The sequence below is a fragment of the Myotis daubentonii genome, chromosome 8 (genome assembly GCF_963259705.1).
Source record: "Myotis daubentonii chromosome 8, mMyoDau2.1, whole genome shotgun sequence".
Taxonomy (NCBI): domain Eukaryota; kingdom Metazoa; phylum Chordata; class Mammalia; order Chiroptera; family Vespertilionidae; genus Myotis; species Myotis daubentonii.
This window is the reverse complement of record NC_081847.1, coordinates 2,971,104-2,990,228: the sequence shown is the minus strand read 5'-3', so window position 1 is coordinate 2,990,228 and position 19,125 is coordinate 2,971,104. Positions and strand designations below refer to the sequence as shown.

Sequence of the window (19,125 nt, the reverse complement as noted above, 5' to 3'; positions counted from 1 at the left end):
GCCATGTCACAGCACCTGGCCAGCGTCCAGCCCAACCCGCCCCCAGAGCACCAGGGCTGGTCGTCCCAGGAGGCTCGGTGTCTCCAGGGCGTCGGCAGTGGATGCACAGTCCCCAGTAGCCTGGGCCAGCAGCTGCCCAGCCACATGGCTCCAAGCTCAGAGCAGGCAACAGGGTGGCTGGTTTTCCTGGGTGTCCCCACACCCGTGCCCTTCACACCTGGGAAGACAGTGGCAAGGACAGCCCAGCACACACATCTATGCAGATTTGGGAGTGTCCCAAGCAGCTGACAGGCCATCAGGCAAGAATGTTGGAACCTGACACCCTACCTCAACTTCCCTGAGCCTGGGGAGACACCTGACTGCCTGCCTCCCTTGAGGGGTCCAGCACCTCAGCACCTTGAGGGACCAACGCCCTTGTTCCTGCTGAACAAGCCCCCACCTCAGGGCTCAGACAGGAGGGAGAGTGGGTAGGGGGACATGGGACCTGGGGAGCTGGCGGCCAGCACCGCAATGGAGCCGACCCACACCAGGGGGGCACAGCCAGGCAGGGCAGGGTCTGGGCCTCCTGGTAGCTCCCTAGAACGTGGGAAGAGGCTTTGGCTGGGACGCAGCTGCAGCCACCTTAAGGGTCCCACTGCCAGCAGCCACCACCAGCTGCAGCCTAAATGGGCAGTGACGGGTATCGATCCCAGCACGCCCATCCAACCTCGGGGCCAGTGGCTTCATACAGGGCCAAACGGGCTGGGGGCTGTGCGGGAAAGCTGGCCAGAATTCCTGGGCTCTGTCCAGCCAGCCCTTGCACCCTCCGCCAAGGCCGGCTCACCTTGCTATGGGCGTAGACCACAGAGCCCAGGAGCTTCCAGGTGCCGCCACGCCGGTCCATGCGGATCATCCTGAGGATCTGCAGGAAGCGCAGGCTCCGGAGCGCAGACGTGGCAAAGACGTTGCCTTGGGAGCCGGCGGCCAGCACGGCGATGGAGGCAATAAGCACCATGATGTCTGCGGAGAGGGGGAGCTCGAGGCAGCTGTGTGTGGGGGACAGGACCCTCCACCTGGGTTCCAGGAAGATGGACAGATGGACAGGGGTGCATGCAGAGCACCCACCCAGTGTGGAGACTGACTATCATCCGCCAGCCCTGCCCTGGGCACAGCTGCCCTGCGCCCCTGCCTTTCAGGCCACATTAACCACGACCTCTGATGCCAAGAGGGCGGAGCATTCTGCAGTCTCTCCTGGCTTCCCCACTCTTTCCAGAGCCTATGCCCATCCTGCACCCCCACCAGGCCTCACCGATCACACAGAAGGGCTTCCGGGCGAACTTGAGCCGCCCTCTCCAGCCGCGGTACCGGCAGCAGCAGCCCGCCGCCCAGATCCGCACAAAATACTCCACGCCAAACACCACGATGGTCACAATTTCCTGCAGGGGAAGCCGCAGCTGAGCCACTGCAGGGACTACGGCAGCGGCTGGGGAGGCCTGGCTGAGCTTGTGTCATTAGGGTCCTCCCCGAAGCCTGGGGCAGCCCCAGGGGAGGGCTGCGGTGGGAGGGCTCCTCAGAGGTGCATTCTGGACAGGGGAGACCCCTCTGTCACTCACAGCAGCACCGAAATTACAGTGGTTGCCATAGCGTCCGCCTCTGGCCCTCATGGGATTGCCGTGAGCATCACAGCCCCCGCCCTACCCGCACCCACGTCTACCGGGGCACACCCACGTCTCCGCGGTGGAGGGCGCCAGGTGGGCCCTCGGGATCTGTGAGAGCGGACAGTAGGGGCAATGGGGGTGGTCAGGTGCTATGATGACACGGTGGGGACCAGGCCAGGTCAGGCTGGGGCATAACTGGGGGCTGGGGTGTGGGGGAGAGGCGGGTGGGACGCCTTGTCCAGGGCCAGCCCCTCCCCCGCGGGCTCACCAGGATGTAGAGCGCGCCCTCCGAGCTCTTCTCGTACTCTTTGATGGTTGAGAACACGGAGAGCACGAGGCAGGAGAAGACCAGCAGGAACCTGGGACCAGGGAGGCGCCGTCAGCCGAGGTGGTGAAGGAGCCCGTGAGCCAGGACACAAAACAGGAGAAGCCCAGAGTAGCCCCAGGACCCACCCCACACTCTCGCCCATGCCCCTCATCTGCCTGGTCAGCCCCAAAACTCAGAGTAAAAGGGGACAGGCCCAGCTTCCTGGACACGTAAGAACCGCAGCCAGACGCCCACTGGCCTCTCGATGCCAGCTGCGTTCCCAAACACCACGCTTCCTCGTTCACGTGTCCTTCCTCAGCTCTGAGGCAGAAACTCTTCTGTCTTCCTGTTAATACCGACCTTCACGCACAGCCAGCCCAGAATCCTTGCCTGTGTTCCTGCGGGCGGCCCTTCCTGTGTGACCCGGTGCCCTGGTGGGGGTCCCAACCACGGACTTCCGTGTGCTGGCTGTGCTGCCAGCTCCTGACTAACAGGCATCGGGAGCCATTGTGCAGGCAGCGTGGATGCCCAGGCCCCATCCAAAGTGCCACCCAGAGCCCCAGCCAGAGCCCCCAGAGCCTCAGAGCCCCCAGAGCCCCCAGAGCCTCAGAGCCCCCAGAGGATCCACAGCCCCCAGAGCCCCCAGAGCCCCCAGAGGACCCAGAGCCCCCAGAGCACCCAGAGGACCCAGAGCCCCCAGAGCCCCCAGAGGATCCACAGCCCCCAGAGCCCCCAGAGCCCCCAGAGCCCCCAGAGGACCCAGAGCCCCCAGAGCACCCAGAGCCCCCAGAGCCCCCAGAGCCCCCAGAGTCCCCAGAGCACCCAGAGCCCCCAGAGCCCCCAGAGCACCCAGAGCCCCCAGAGGACCCAGAGCCCCCAGAGGACCCAGAGGACCCAGAGCCCCCAGAGCCCCCAGACACCCAGAGCCCCCAGAGGACCCAGAGCCCCCAGAGCCCCCAGAGCCCCCAGAGGACCCAGAGGACCCAGAGCCCCCAGAGCCCCCAGAGCCCCCAGACACCCCGAGCCCCCAGAGCCCCCAGAGGACCCAGAGGACCCAGAGCCCCCAGAGCCCCCAGAGGACCCAGAGCCCCCAGAGGACCCAGAGGACCCAGAGCCCCCAGAGCCCCCAGAGCCCCCAGAGGACCCAGAGCCCCCAGAGCCCCCAGACACCCCGAGCCCCCAGAGCCCCCAGAGGACCCAGAGCCCCCAGAGGACCCAGAGCCCCCAGAGCACCCAGAGCCCCCAGAGGACCCAGAGGACCCAGAGCCCCCAGAGCCCCCAGAGCCCCCAGAGGACCCAGAGCCCCCAGAGGACCCAGAGCCCCCAGAGCACCCAGAGCCCCCAGAGCCCCCAGACACCCCGAGCCCCCAGAGCCCCCAGAGCCCCCAGAGCCCCCAGAGCCCCCAGACACCCCGAGCCCCCAGAGCCCCCAGAGCACCCAGAGCCCCCAGAGCCCCCAGAGCCCCCAGAGCCCCCAGAGGACCCAGAGCCCCCAGACACCCAGAGCCCCCAGAGCCCCCAGAGCCCCCAGAGCCCCCAGACACCCCAAGCCCCCAGAGGACCCAGAGCCCCCAGAGCCCCCAGAGCCCCCAGAGGACCCAGAGCCCCCAGACACCCAGAGCCCCCAGAGCCCCCAGAGCCCCCAGAGGACCCAGAGCCCCCAGAGGACCCAGAGGACCCAGAGGACCCAGAGCCCCCAGAGGACCCAGAGCCCCCAGAGCCCCCAGAGCCCCCAGAGGACCCAGAGCCCCCAGAGCCCCCAGAGGACCCAGAGCCCCCAGACACCCAGAGCCCCCAGAGCCCCCAGAGGACCCAGAGCCCCCAGACACCCAGAGCCCCCAGAGCCCCCAGACACCCAGAGCCCTCAGAGGACCCAGAGCCCCCAGAGCCCCCAGAGCCCCCAGAGCCCCCAGAGCCCCCAGAGCCCCCAGACACCCCGAGCCCCCAGAGCCCCCAGAGCCCCCAGAGCCCCCAGAGCCCCCAGAGCCCCCAGACACCCCGAGCCCCCAGAGCCCCCAGAGCACCCAGAGCCCCCAGAGCCCCCAGAGCACCCAGAGGACCCAGAGCCCCCAGAGCCCCCAGAGCACCCAGAGCCCCCAGACACCCCGAGCCCCCAGAGCCCCCAGAGCACCCAGAGCCCCCAGAGCCCCCAGAGCACCCAGAGCCCCCAGAGCCCCCAGAGGACCCAGAGCACCCAGAGCCCCCAGAGCCCCCAGAGTCCCCAGAGCACCCAGAGCCCTCAGCTCCCAGAGGACCCAGAGCCCCCAGAGCACCCAGAGCACCCAGAGGACCCAGAGGACCCAGAGCCCTCAGCTCCCAGAGGACCCAGAGCACCCAGAGGACCCGCCAGAACAGGCAGGGTGGGTGGGGTGGGGTCTCAGGAAGCAGAGTCCGTGGTGGCTGAGGGCCTGCTCCAGGGCCCCACATCACACCCCCCCACATGTCCTAACGACCTGGACACCCCATCTTCCCAGCTCCAGCTCCACGGGTCCCAAGAGTGGAGACCATAAGTGTCCCAGTGGGTGGAGGGGCTGAGATCCTTTGGGGCCAACACTACATTGTCCAACCTGAGCCTGGCCACGGCAACACCCTCTCGGGCCCAGCCCCACCCCAGCCCTGCGAGTGCCCTACTGCTGGGCGTCCTGCCTGAGCCCCAGCCTGGCTGCCCTGAGCATGCACTTAGCACCAAGAAGCCTCCGGTGGCCTTGCCCATGCGCCCACAGCCTGTGACTGCCCAGAGACACAGAGCCCCTCCCTGGGGCGTGGGCATGGCAGAGGCGCTGGCAGAGGGTGATGGGCACCGGCAGTCCTGCTGACACAGTGCCCACGGTGAACCAGTCACATTTCAAACCGCAATTCATTTCCTTCATTCATTAGCCCATTTATTCAATTAACTGAGCCCTGGAAAAAAGTCCAAATATCTTCTGTGTCTTATAATTGTAATTGTCTGTCTGCCTGGTGGTGTTTTCTCCCGACCTGGCCGTGGGAAAGGGGCGCCCGTGCCCAGAGTGGATCCGCCAGGGGTGGGATGGGAGCTCCAGGCTGGGACCTGAAGGTTTGGCATGGGAGGCACGGAAGGCACCACCCATCACAAAAGGGGCGCCAGGGATGCGGGAGCCAGGCGTCACCTCACCCAGTGGCTTCCCCACGGAGGTGTCCATGAGGAGGCTCCTGGCGGCCTGGGGTGGAGAGGGGCAGGGTGCTCCTGAAGAGGGAGGAGGGTGCCCCGTTCGGGAGGACTGTATCCCAGGCCAGCCCCAGGCGAGTCTGACAGACAGGAGAGCGGGCAGGGAGATGCCTGGCTGTCACCCTCGTGCGCAGGGCTTCCCCCACACAGGCCATCCCTCGGGAGTCCCAAAGTGGCCAGGCCCTCTCAGCCCCGCTTCCTGAGGACAGCTCTGACGGACATTCCAGAACATTCTGTCCCAGTGCAGTGGCGGGAGAGCAGGGAGAAGACAAGCCCACGCCTCCCAGTGGCCCCACCCCAGAAAGTGCCAGCAACAGCTCCAGGCTTGTTTTTGAAGTTTTGGAACAGACGGGCACAGATGGCACCCAGTGGGTGAGGCTCCTGGCACCCACCCCAAGGAGGCTCAGACAGGGGGCTTCACGCGTCTCCCTGTCACCTCCCCAAAGACGACAGATCCCCACAAGCCAGGCCCACAGGCCTGATCCTACAGACAGGCCTGGGCTCCTACAGACTGCACCCCCCTCCCGCCCCCCGGCCCCCGCCCGCTGCCAAGCGCTGGACAGCAGAGAAAGGACATTATGTCCAGCCTCTTCCTATCAGCGAGCACCTTGGTGGCCCGCCACCACCCCACCCCGCACACGGGCGCCCCGGCCGGAGGGAACTTAGAGGAGGGAGCAGGCCCTGAGAGGACAATGGGCTCTGGGCACAGCATCCTCAGTGACAGGGACACTCCACTGAGGCCCAGCCCCGGGCGACCGGTCTCAGGCAGGAGGCTCACCCTCCTGCGGGGTGAGGGCGTGGTAGCCAATGCGGCCCTGCGGTTCCAGGGCTCACGTGGGCCGAGCCCGCGTCTCCCACCCGCTCCGGATGCGAGCAGGCGGTGTTCCCGCCCGTTCCCGCAGACCTTTCCCAGCTCCCGCACCCCGGGCTCCGGGAGCTGGGAGCTGTGGGTCAGAAGGCACCCCTCGCCCAGCCAGTGTGGCTCAGGGGTTGAGCATGACTTATGAACCAGGAGGTCACGGCTCGATTCCCAGTCAGGGCACATGTCCGGGTTATGGGCTCGATCCCCAGTGGGGGGTGTGCAGGAGGCAGTGATCAATGATTCTCTCTCATCATTGATGCTTCTTTACTTCTCTCCCTCTCCCTTCCTCTCTGAAATCAATAAAAACATTTTAAAAAGAAAGAAAGCACCCTCTTCCCGCTCCTGCCCTCGGGAGAGGCGAGGGGCAGCACTGCACTCCATGTGTCCCGAGGCAGCCCTGTGTGCCCAGAGCGCTGCCCCCTCCAGTCCTGGAGGACAAGGGCAGCTCACGAGGATCTGGGTCCTCTCCCCCCTAACCCCCGCACAGAGACAAGAGAGATGGCAGGTGAGCAGCCCTACCTGCCCGCACCTAGAGGCCAGCCCTGTCCGGCCTCTCCAACACCTGGACCAGCCCTGGGAGCCCTGGTGATGTCCAGGCTGCAGGAAAGAAAAGATGGGAGATGGAGGGTGGTTTCCCGCAGCCTGAAGCTAATTATGATAATGAATTCGAAGTGGAGAGTCCATCCTGGCAGCAGTTGCCAAGGAGACAAGCATCTCAAGCAGCTGGTCCAGATTCCAGGGGTCAAGATGGAAGGCAGTCAGGGTGGCCAGTGTGGGAAGTGACCTCAGGCTGAGCGCTCGCCTGGGCGGTGGGAGAACGGCCTCCTGAACTGAGAGGCCCCCAGAATCACGAGCGCTGACCCAGTCACAAGCGTCCACAAGGGAGGCTGGCCCCATCCTCCAGGACCCACAGAAGTAGGAGACACCTCAGCCAGACATCGGGGGCTTCTAGGTGCAGCCTGAGCACTGAGCAGAGGCAGGACCCCTCTTATGAAACAGGGGGACACAGAGTCCTGAGGGCTGGGAGGCTGGTGTAGGAAGAGACGGGCAGGGAGGGGCCTGGGGGAGGTGATGGGCCACCAGGGTGGAGAGCATAGTCACCAACCAGAGGAGCCCAAGGCAAGGCCTGAGGACGCCCACAAGGTGGTCGGCCCCTGCCACACCTGCAGGCCCAGGTGCACGTCTGCATGCAGGTGTGTGCACATGCCCTCTGCCTGCCCTCATGCTTAGGAGGGGACCCCCCCCCCCCGTTACCTTCAGAGAAACGCCCCTCTGCATCTGTCTCCTCTTGCCCTCCCCATCTGAATGCAGGAATTTTTAAAAAAAAACAAAAACATGACAAAGCCAATGCCGCCTCCTTGCTGATTTCCCCCCTCCACTGGGGGGTAGGGGGCAATAGGGCAGTACCTCCATGCAGGTGGATGGAGCCCTATCTCCCCTCCTAGGGTCCCCAGCCCAGACTCCCTCACTCCCCCCAAAGACTGACTCAAGAGATGGCTGGGTTATTAATCTCATTTTACATACTTAATGAAACAAACATTTAACAAGTGAATAGCAGGGGTAGGGTGAAGGCAAGTCACTTCATAGCCCCCCTACCCCGGCCCTGCAGGCTGCTCTGAGGCAGAGCTGACGAGGTGGATGGGGAGGGGTCCCTAACATCGAGCTCCCCACAGGCTGGAACTGGTGGCAACACCAGGCACATGACAACCCTAAAGGCTGGAAGGGGCTCTTTGTCATTTCACAGATGAGGACAGGACGCTCTGAAGAGCTGGGGGGGGGGCCTACAGGGTCGAGCCCCCCCTTCCGCTGGAGGGGTCTGCAGAAACACCCCTTCCCAGAATGATGTCCCTTCCAGCCAGTGCCCAGGGACTGGGCCAGGTGATCATCGCAGCCAGTGTGAGCTCAAGGCAGGTCCCGCTGCAGCCTGTTGGCCAGGCTCCCTGGGGAACCCCGCCCGCCTTGTCTGGGAGGACCTCGGCTAGCACTTCAGCCTGGAATCTAATTTTGCCCCTAATAAACTGCTCTGCCTCGAGGACCCACTGCCACTTCCAATCTGCGGAGTGACGGAAAGCCCAGCTGCTGACGGCTGCTCCGGGTGGAAACCAGGCGTGAAAAATCACTTTGTGATCCCGCCAGGGTCAGAGGGAGCGGGGGCCAAGTCTGGAGATTGTGCACACAGACCATTCCCTTGGGGCCAAGGCTCACCAAGCGGTGGCCCCCAGGCCACTCCTGTCCAACCCGACACCTAATCTGAGGGTGGAAGGTTCTGGTGGCTCCCACCTGGGCCTAAGGGTGTAGGGAGGAAACGCAGGCAAGCGCCCGGGACCCTGTATACAGCACATGCTCAATAACTGGCTCGGACCAGGGAGTCCACGACTTAAGAGGCCCCAGATCCTCGGATCCGGCTCCTGTCTCAGCATTTGAAGCCTCCACCAGCAGCCTTGGCTGGCCTGTGCCCCACCCCCACTGGCAGCCCCTCCCCTGCTGGCTGGACAGCCCGTCCACGTCCACAGCCTTTTCACACCGGCCCCTCATCCAGCCCTTCTCTCCCGAAACCAGGGCAGGAAGGTGCTCTCAGGGGACCCAAGATGGCCAGCATCCCTCCCAAGCCTCGGCCACGGGCTCTTTCCAGGACAGGGGGTGTGGAGGTCGGGGTCCTACCCTCCTCCAGGAAGAGCAGGCCTCCGGGAGAGGCCTAGTGCCCCGGCAGCTGCGGCCTGTGTGGAGGGCTGTCCCGGGCAGCCAGGCCTGGCAGGAACCCGCCATCTCCGCACGCAGCAAAGGCGGCTTCCCCAGGGCCTGCCAGGCGACCCCCAGAGACAGTGGCTGCACCTGGGTGATTGGCTCCCTATTAGTCACCTGTCCGAACTCAGACCACAGGGCTGGACAATGGCTCGCCTGAGTGCCTCCCCACCACATCAGAGCCCACCCCCTGCCTGCCCACACACATCGGGCAGCAGCCACCCCGTCTGGGTCTCCTCACCTCCCAGCCCCACCTCCACAGAGACAACGACCCCCACCAGGGGTCCCCGTGCACATCCCTCTCCCTCCCAAGACCTCACGCATCTCGGCTCTTCTCCACCCGGGGCCCTGACTGTCCCATCTCTCCAGGTGCCCACGGCAGCCAGAGCCCAGAGGAAGAGCACCCGCTCCCTCTGCTGTTCTCAGCCTCGCGGGCCAGCTCCCCCACCCCCCACCCCCGCACCCGCGCCTGTGCACACTCCTCTGCTGCCTGGGACTCTCCTGCCCCACATCCATCACAGCCGCTGCCCCTGTCTCCCAGGGTTCCTTTTCAACATCAGCTTCCCCAAGAGGCTGCCCAGCACCCAACTCTTTCCAGTTTACTCTCCAGGGGCAGGGGGTCCTGACCCCTCTGAGCAGGGGTCCACTGCTCTCCTCACCTGCTCTGCTCCCAGGCTCCCCAAGTGCACAGCAAAACCCACACACAGGGGCGGCCCCCACATGCTGCCGAGGGGCGGCCGAAACTGCCCTCGCCGTGGTCAGATCCAGCTTGAGAGCCAAAGCCCAAGCCCCACTCAGACTGTAGGGCCACGCACAGCAGGCTGCAAGGTGGAGGGCGGGGTCTGGGGGGCACTGCCCGCCCCAGGGAGCCCACGATGGGGCAAATGCAACTCATTAAAAAGGCCCCATTCCTGAGGAGTGGCAGCATACGCAGACACTGGAACAGGGGTGTCACAGTGGCTCACAGGTGGACACGAACAGGTGGGGGCCTCCGTGTGGGCAAACACCCTCAGCCTCGAGCAGGAAGGATCACAGACGGCGGCTGCCACCTGAGGAACAGACGGCGCGGCTCCAGGGCAGCCAGTCGTCCCCGAGGGCTGAGGAGGGGACACGGGCGGACGGGCTTGGTGTTTTCATGGGGCGATGGGGAAATTTTGAAACCAGAGAATACGCTCAGCATCATGGAATTGTTTGGTTGGAAAGGTTACTTGTGTGTTCAGTGAATCTCACACAACTAAAGAAAATGGAGGCAAAGAAACGAAGAGGAAAAAGCGAGACAAGGCCATGCTGGCAGGTCCGAGCCTTCGGGAAGCTCTGGTCTGCCCAGGCCATGCCCTCCCCACCCGTGCCTCAGTTTCCCTCTGTGACAGGACAGGCTTGGGTGGGGAGAGCCATGGGCAGCCCCCTACTGGCAAGGGCCCCATCCCTCCCACCAGACCAAAGACACCTGCTGGGGAAGCCCGAGGGGTGACACTGCCATGTCCCCACAGGAGGGCGGCTTCCTGCTGTGGGGGCTCCCCTCACAGAAGTGTCTCCTTCCACAGCTTGCACTGAGCTCCGTGTCTGTCAGCTTCAGCCCCACCCCCCAAGTTCACTCTGTGGGCCCAGTCCTGGCCTGTGTCCCCTGGGCCTGCCCGTCCTGAGCTCCCTGCCACACCACCCCCAATGCGGTACCTTTGGGGTCCTGTAAGTCCTTGCTCTGCCAGAGGAGCTGGCCTGAGCAGAGGGCCACCACGGCTGACTCCTGCCCCTGCAGGTCCCATGTCCCCGCCCTGCTGGGCCCTCAGCCTCACACAGGAAGCACCATGCAGGACCAGGGAGGCGGAGGGGGACACTGGTCTCAGCCCCCAGGCTGACAGGACAGCCAGGCCTGCCTCCCCCATGACAGTCTCCCCTAAACTCATCCTAAAGACCCTCCAATCAGTTCTCAGGCTGCCCCCTCATACCTGTGCCCTACAAACGTCTCTAGTGAGTGTCCTCTCAGCCTCGGCGAGAGCACTTCCCCGCCGCAGGCCTCATTTGAACATGCCCCTCCCAGGCCAGCCTTGGTCCCGACTTCCCGGTTGGTCACCAGATGTGTGATCACTCAGCGTCCACCCTCCAGACAGCACCACGGCTGCTGTCTCCTCCCCTGAGCCACCAGGGGCCCCGGACAAAGGGGAGCTGGGGACAGGGCGACCTTGTCGCCTGCACAAGGAGGCACCAGCGATGCCTCCATTGGGATTCTTCAAGGACACTGTCGCTGTACACCACAGCACAGACAGGACCCCAGAGCTGCGTCCTTTCTTGTGGAAGGAATGCACAGCCAAGCCCACATGCTTGAGAATAACTCAGGAGGGTGAGCAATCTTCCTTGCGTTTTCCAGCATCTTTCCAATTTCCTACGATGGTTATTGTCATTTTTGCAATCGGAAAAGGTAATAAACCATAACCAAGTGTTTCAGAGGCCGTGGCATCCCATTGCTCAGACAGAGTGGCACTGTCAGCCCGCTGCCGCTGCCTGGGTCAGACACCAACTTCCTTCCCCAGATGGTGCTCAGCTCTCAGCTCATTAATGCCCCGTCAGAGAGGAGGCTCTCTGGGGAGCAGAGGCCCTGTGAGCACAAAGGGCTGGATCTGGAGTCGGAAGCAGGAGATCCAGATGAGCAGCCCCTTCCCCAGCACCAGTGGGGCCAAGCCCCACTCCACGAGGGCCGGCTGCTGCCCAAAAGGAGAGACAGCCACGAGCTCGTGTTCAGGACCACGACCAGCGCCCGGCTCGGCCCTCTCCCTCAGCATACTGGGCTGGGAGCCACCGCGTCCTCATGAAGGCTGGGTCTCTCTGGGTGAACAAACTTCTCAACTCCTGTGGACCCATTCAGGCTCCCGTGACAACCTGTCCACCAGGGGCCCAGCTCAGTGCCCTGCACACAGGACGCAGACACCAGCTGGCAAAGTGCTTGCCCAGGCTCCTCCCACCACCACACCCCCTGCCCCCTGCCGAGGGACCAGCTCTGGAAGCGATTCACCACTTCCCCACACCTGGGCTCCCAGGAGAACATGGCCTCATCCTCCTACGAAGCTTCAAGTACTCTTTCCAAACCTAAACAGGAAAGCAAACTCTAAGTTCTAAGCTGTCTACTTAAGTGAAGACGGAGGGGCCAGGTAGGGCTGGAGCCGAGTGGACAGGACCTGGGGGAGGGAGGGGCCTACACTCTGCAGAATGATCCAGAAGGAACACCATCCAACATCCAGGAGACGAAATTCAGACTGGGGGCAGGCGGCCTGGGACTCACCCACCCTCCCATTTCTCCCAAGTGGAGCAGCCACAGCCCGACCATCAGAGCCTCTGCAAGGAGCTGCCACAAAAGGCATGGTCCTGCCTGCCCCAGCGTCCCCTCCCTTTGGCAACGCCTGCTGCTGGGCAGCGGGACAGAGGCTCTGGGCAGCCAGTGGCTGGAGAGAAGCCACAGCCTCCTGGAGGGCAGGCAGGTCACCACCCCTAGCGGGCCTCCCCTCCCTGTACGCGGGGGCCACAGGGGAAGCTGGGGCCGCTGAAGCCCGGTGCCTGCCAGGCCTGCACTCTGGCTGCCCCCCTTACCTCACCTGGGCCCGCAGCTCAGTGTCTGGGGCTAAATGACAGCAGGTGTGTGAAGCACCTGAGAGGAATCACATCAAACTCCAACACCCATCGTCTCACCAGTCCCTATAGAATAGGGAGCCGGGAAACACCTTTCCAAGACCCCCTGTGACTGACCCCACACCTAACCAGAGCTCAGACCTGCTGACAGGAGGAACCCCTCCACTGGGGCTTGCATCCCTGCCCTTCGCCCCCTCCGCAGCAGGCTCCCGATGCCGACCAGCCCAGCACTCCAGTGAGACAACTCTGAATGGGCTGCAGAAACAGCCACACAAACTTCCTGAGGCAAATCATGTTAGAGGCACCTATTCTTCTGCAAAGTTGTCCTCACAGCTCCCACTTGGGTCCAGCAGAGCCTCCGGAATAGGCCCGAGCAGGGCCAGGGAGTGCCCATCTGAGGGGCACTGAGACCTTCAAGGTCTTCAGCCCTATTTCCTTCCAGATGAATTAAAAGCATGGTCTATGCACTGGTCAGCGTGCTCAGTGGTTAGAGCATCAGCCCAAGCACTGAAGGGTCTTGATTCCTGTCAAGGGCACGGTGCCAGTTGGGGCACGTGCATGAGGCAACCAATTGACGTGTTTCTCTCACGTTGATGTTTCTCTCTCTGTCTCCCCGTCCCTTCCACTCTCTCTAAAAATCAATGGAAAGATATCCACGGCTGAGGATTAACAACAAAAAAGCATGGTCTGTCTCAGCCTCAAATAACAAACTCCCCAACCCCCATCCCCAACACCAGACCAGCCCATGTGCTAAATAAACGGCTCTGACTCTCTTACTTCACATGAGTGATGCCAGGCTTTAGAAACAGTCATCTCTCTGGCACTGGCTCTCTCCTGCACACTCCCCCCTCACCAGGAGCACGCTCACTGCTGTACCAGCTGCCAGGGAAGCAAGCGAACAGGTCAGCGGGATGCGGGACTGTGGACACCAGGTCGGGCTCAGAGGGGAGAGGGGGCCTGGCCAGGGGCAGGGCAGGCCTGAGTCAGGCCCAGCACCACGCTGTTTCCTCAGCAACTTCCCTCAGCGTGGATGGTGGCGTTCTTGAGGGACAATCTTGGGTCTGCTTCTCTTCTTTCTGCCTTGGACCCAAACCGCTGCTGGGGCTCTGTAGGGAGGGCCAGACAGGCGCCACGCAGTCATAACAGGAAGGCGCGCTTCCTCTGCCAGCCATGCCTGTGCGCTGCCACGAAGGAGGCACGTGAGAGAGGCTGCCAGCGCCGTCCGCAGATGGGTGTCAGAAAGCTCAGCTGAGCTCCAGCCTCCTGGCAGGCATCTCCCACGCTCCTGGGACAGTCCCATCCAAAGTGGGCTCAGCCTCGCGGCCCAAGTGAGCTAGGTCAGCACATGACTAGCCTAAAGGGGGAGGGGCGCCAGACACAGCCTTCGTGGAAACCCAGTGTCCCAGGGCCCACGTGGCGTTTTTTACGGTCCAGGGGTTCATGGGTACAAGCTGCCCACAGTGGTGTTTTCCATGTGTGGAGCCTCAGGATGCCAGAATGTCTGCCATCAGCAGAGCAGGAGCATCTCCCAATGCCTGGCAGCACAGAGCTCGAGTCTCCTTAGGAAAGCAGCCAGTCTCCTGGGCAAGAGTCAGACCCAGGCCTCACGTCCAAGGGCGCCCCCGTGTCTAAGCAGCAGCCCCGAACCCCTTGGCAACCACAGAGCCGGCTCAAACTGATCCTGTCCTATTTCTAACAAAACCCAAAACCCAAGTTTGAACCTTGGATACACCAGTCATGAGTCACACCTGTGAACCTCACTCCCAAGTCACACCCAGACACCTCACAGTAACGCTGTGGACCCTCCGGCTGCCCCCACAGAGCCTCAGGCTGGGACAGCACGAGGGCCTGAGCCTTTCAGAAGCGCAGGTGCGCTGTCCAGGAAGACGCGGTGCTGAAACCCTCAAATCCGGCTGGAGCCCTGGGTGGGGAGACAGATTTGAGCACCACCTCCTGTCTCCTTGCCTGTAGACCTCACAGTAAAAGACTTTTTCTTTTTTCAAAAGCCAGTGCCACCGTGTTATTTCCCATGCGCATCAGGCAGCAGGCCCTTGCTGGCAGTGAGACTTTCACTCAGGCTGCCGGGACTGAGAACTGGCCAAGGCTGGACTGAGGGGCAGGGGCTGAGGACGCTGTCAGCCCAGGCCAGCCCTTGTCTGCTGGGCCCTCCACACCCCCTTCAGGACGGGGCCCCTCCTGCTGAGCCAGTCATGGTGACGAGCTGCACGGCTGTCACACGCACCCAGCACTGTGCTACCCTCACATTACAGATGAGGAACTCGGGGTTGAGGTCTGGGAGCATCAGTGGAGACAAGGTCCCAGCCAGGCTGGCCCAGAGCCCGCAGTCCCCACCCCCACAGGCCCTCTCCCAAGCACATCCTCTGAACCCCCTTTGAGAAACCCCTGCAAACTCTGGACCCTGTACCTGAAAATCCTCTTACATAGAGAATCCCCCACCTTCAGGTGCACAGACCCCCAGGGCCTGAGTCCCGGCCGTGGTGTGAGGGTGGACGTGGGGAGGAGCACTTACAGGGCTGCCGGACTCCCATGGAAGGGTTGGGTCACTGCTAGGGGTCACTGCTGAGAGGCGACACCTGAGGGAGGCAGCACTGAGGGAGCCGTGGAAACGCTCAAGCTGCCCTCCCAGAATTCCACCCTGAGCACATGTGTGCCCTGGGGCGCCTGCCCAGGGCCCACTCTCCATCCAGCACAAGCACAGGAAGGACCCTCTGGGGCCTCGGGCAGGGAGGTCCCAGGTATTTCTGCCAAGGCTGGCCCACATCTTGGGGTCTCCAACCCCTCCCCCCCGACCCCTCCCCCCTCCTCCCCCTGCAATTCAGGGACAGCTCCTGTCTCGAGTGCCTCTGGCTAAGCTCACAGGCCAGGAGAGGGATGGCCACAGCTCTGTGCCCAGGCATGTCTGCAGAGAGAGGCCCTTTCGCAGGGGGTGGAGGGGAGGGGGACCTGGCCTGAGGCCCACAAAGCCCAGAGGCCACAGGGCAGTCGCCTCCCTCCCACCTCTGGCAACAGCTGTCCCCCGAGATCCACTGGGACACCCCCATCTTCCAGAAACCAGGCGCGAAGACAAAAGGCTAAAGGGTGACCAAGAAGGGCTCAGTGCTGCCCCAGGCCCAGGATGGGTCTCCACTAGGACTGCCAGCCCCACACCGTGTCCCCACCCTCCACCAGTTTCCAAGCCCAATGCAGAACCCCCGCGCAGAACCGGCGAGGAGGAGGAACTTGCACTTCATTTAATTAATGAATCCACAAGCCAAAGCATGAGTCAGGCTGTCAGCCCAAGCTGGGCAAGGGAGCAGGGCACCGGGCGGCCACACCCTGGGGGTCAGTGGGCACTGAAGGCTTCCTGTGTCAGGGTGGGGCTGGGATCCATGGGTGGCTGGGCACAGGGAGAGTGGAGAATTCCACACCTGGGGACAGGATGGCAGGCAACGAGTCACAACAGCAGGATGGCCCTGTCATAGTGGGGAGAGCCCACTGCACCAGCCCTGGGAGTCATCTCCACCAGACCCTCTGTGCCCACTTTACTGATAGAATCACTGAGGCCTGCAAAGACTAGACTTAAGCGCCTAAACCAACAGCAGCTGCAGATCCCTCCTGCCTATCCCACTCCCCAAGAGAAATCGCCTACCACTGAGCTGCCTTTCCATGAGTCTGAGCCCCCACTGGTGAGCTGGGGGCGACGGGGAGCTCGTGCCCTCGATAGAGGGGCCGAGGAGGCCTGAGAGGCTGCAGGGCAGGGCTGCCTTGGCAGTGAGGGCTAATGCCACGACGCCCCCCACGCTGCTGGCCCCATGCCCTGATTCAGGGCTGCCCAGAGAGAAAACAGAACAGAGCCGGCCCAGGGTCCCCACACACCCTGCTCTCATTCTGAACATGGCCGCTCTCAGGAGGCAGTTGGCACAGAGCTGCCCACTTCAGGCCCAAGCAGGGAGAGGCCACCCGGAGGGGACCCCCAGGAAAAGCTGCCAGCCAGGGGCATCTGTGCCCAAAGCATGGCAAACCCTCCAGCACCGGCTGGGCTGTGGGGATGGGCTGTGTATGTACCGGAGGTCACCTCGGGCCAGGACCTGGATGACCACAGCCTGTCCCACCCAGAGGCCCCTGGGCCCCAGCCAGATGGGGAGGGTCCTTGGTAAGCAGACACCGGGCCTTCCGAGGCCGAAGAGCACATCTGAGCAGCCCGCCCGGAAGAACAGAGCCATCTGGGGGCCCTGGGGCTAATGCTCACCATGCAGGACCCCATGCCTCGTGCGATTCCCAGGGCGGCTGGGTGCCGGGGCTGGGGACAGCGTCCCCCCAGGACACCCTCCCCACAAGCAGCCTGGCATTTCCCTCCCAGGGCCACCGCCCCCTCCCATGGAGGGTCTGTCCAGACACATGGGCCCAGGTCCCTGGTCACACTCAGTGGGTCACACTCACAAGCACACACCCCTCTCATCCAGGTGGGCATCAGGCCAGGGGGAGGCAGTTTCCCAGAATCTGCCCCTCACTCCCATCCAAAAACGCTTCGCACACAAAATGGCCGAGCGGCCGGCCTGGCTGGGATGGGAGAGTGCCTGCACTCCCAGAGCCCGTGCACGGAGGACACAGGCACACGCACTCTCAGACACCACCCACGACACTCATGTGCACAGAGGCCAGCCAGAGGCCACTGGCCCTGACCCGGGGCCAGGAGCTCCCTGAACACCAGGCCTGGGAACCAACCACCCTTCTCCGGTCAGGGCTGGCAGGCCCCGGCAGCAGCCCCTCTCCACCTGGGTGTCCACTTTGCCAAGGAGGGTCAGAGCCTGGGATGAGCAGGGGGCGTCAGGCACACCCCTGCTCCTCCCAATCAGCTCGCAGCCGGGCTGCTCTGCAGCCGGGCTGCTCTGCTCCAAGGCGCTGAGAGGCCTCAGGGCTGTGCGGGAGGGGGCTGTGGGGGAGGGGGATAGGGGAGGGGGGAGGGGGGGGATCCAGGGATGCAGGCAGGGTCAGGGCCAGCTCCAAGCACCAGGGTCAGGACTCAACTTCCCTGAGCTTCGGGTTGGGGGAGGGGAGTCATGTTAGGACCCCTCCCCATTTCAGCAACCCAGAAGCTCTCCCCAGATGGAGTGAGTTGCTTGGGGGGGCTGGGGAAGGTAGGCCAGCCCTTCCCCCATCATCCCTTTCCTTGGGGGAGCCCAGCTTAGGGGGACCCCCAGGAGTCCAGATCCAGAGGCAAGACGGGCAGCGCCACCCTCCCTCCCCGCAGGCCCTTTGTTTGGTGCAATGGCCGTGGGGAGGGGCCTCTCTAGGGCCAAGGAGGGGTGGCTGTGGCTACACAAACCCCATCCCGCAGGGGAGGGGCTGAGGCGACCCAGCCAAGCCGCAGGGGGGAGGCGGGAGAGGGCGGGGGACAGGCGCCCCCACTCTGATCTGAACCCCGCACCCCAGAACTCCTTCCGGCCTGATCTCTCCAAAAATCTCTCCAGTCTGCGCCCTGCGCTTCTGCCCGGGGACGCGGTCCCGGCTCGGTCCCAAGCTCCCGGCGGGGCGCGGAGGCCGGACACTCACACGTAGGCGTGGTAGATGAAGGCCCAGCCGCGCGGCCGCTCCAGCACGTTGTACAGGAAATTCTGCAGCTTGCGGTAGAAGGCGTTGCGCTTCGGGGGCTTCCCGGCGCCCGCGCCTCCCGCGCGCGGCTTGCTGAGGATGCTGCCGCGCTTGGGGGCCTCGGAGCCGGCGATGAGCAGGGCGCCATCCCGGGTGCTGTCGGGCGCGCCGGGGTCCAGCCCCACGAAGCCCACCTTGAGCTTCTTCTCCCCGCTCTGGCCGGGGTACACGCCGCCGTTGCGCGACTTCTGCACCATGGTGCCGGCGGCGCCCGGCGGAAGGGGCGCGGACTCAGCGGGGGCGGCACGCTGGGGGCGCCCCGAGCCCAGGCCCCCGGCGCGCGAGCCGCATGGCAGGGGCGGCGGGGGCGGCGGCGGCAGCGGCTCCGCGCTCCAGCCGGCCCGGGCCTCGCGGGGCGGGGGAGGAGGGGAGACGGGCGGCCACCTCGCTCCGCCCTCCGCCTTGCCCCGCCCCCGTTAACCCCTGCGAAGCCGTGCGGGCCGCGGGGGAGGCGGGAACCGAGAGGAGGCCGGGCTCTGTGCCTCCGGCCAGCCCCTTCCCGCTCCCGCTCCCGCCGCCGCGGCCGCGCGGACGAAAGAACCTGCCCTTGGCCTCCTCTGAGGCGGACAGGACCAGGCGAGCACACGCCCGAGCGGTCCCGGCACCTCCAAGCGGGGCGGGGTGGCTTTCGGGTGGACCGGCCTGACCCCACCCCCACCCCACGCTGGCCCTCGCCCGTGCCCGGAGCGTCTAGGCCGGGAGGGTTCCTAAGAGGCGACCTGACCTGGGCGCAGAGGCGGGGCCCTGGCAGAAGAGCCGGGAGCGCGGCTCCCCACCACGGAGGCCGGGCCGTGGGCACAGCGATCAGGTGGGCGGAGAGACTCGCCCCTGGAGGCCTGGGCTTTGTCTGCAGACCTGGAGGGGGCCTGAGGCTGCGCCGGGCCGAAGGGGCGAGGACTCCGCCGGGGGCAGCGGGGGCGGCCGGAGCCGGAGCCCAGGCCCGGGCCAGAGCCGCACGCAGGGCCCGGGGGCTCTCGGGACCACCTCCGCCTCTTCCCACACTGGCCCAGCACCGCGGGGTCTACTACGTGAAAGGCCTGTTCAGAAGTGGTCGCTGTCCAACTGGTAACTTGGCTCAAAAACAGCTCTAGCCCTACCCTTTGGCCTCCAAAGCTAGTAG

At 64.4% G+C, this 19,125-nt stretch overlaps 1 protein-coding gene across 4 annotated transcripts in view; it reads right to left on the bottom strand.

Annotated features, from left to right (window-relative positions):
- KCNQ2 (potassium voltage-gated channel subfamily Q member 2) overlaps positions 1 to 18,797 on the bottom strand; it is a 54,192-nt gene extending 35,395 nt beyond the window's left edge. For 2 of the 4 annotated variants that reach the window (XM_059705050.1, XM_059705052.1), the window contains exons 1-4: positions 17,907 to 18,796; positions 1,906 to 1,996; positions 1,289 to 1,415; positions 824 to 999 (exon numbers count right to left, since the gene is read on the bottom strand). In XM_059705050.1, the coding sequence (XP_059561033.1) occupies positions 824 to 999; positions 1,289 to 1,415; positions 1,906 to 1,996; positions 17,907 to 18,202 (690 nt within the window). In that variant the 5' untranslated portion in view covers positions 18,203 to 18,796. Of the gene's footprint in view, positions 1 to 823; positions 1,000 to 1,288; positions 1,416 to 1,905; positions 1,997 to 17,906 lie in introns of all 4 variants that reach the window. The other 2 variants (XM_059705049.1, XM_059705051.1) reach the window with 2 other exon arrangements.
- Positions 18,798 to 19,125: the final 328 nt, after the last annotated feature.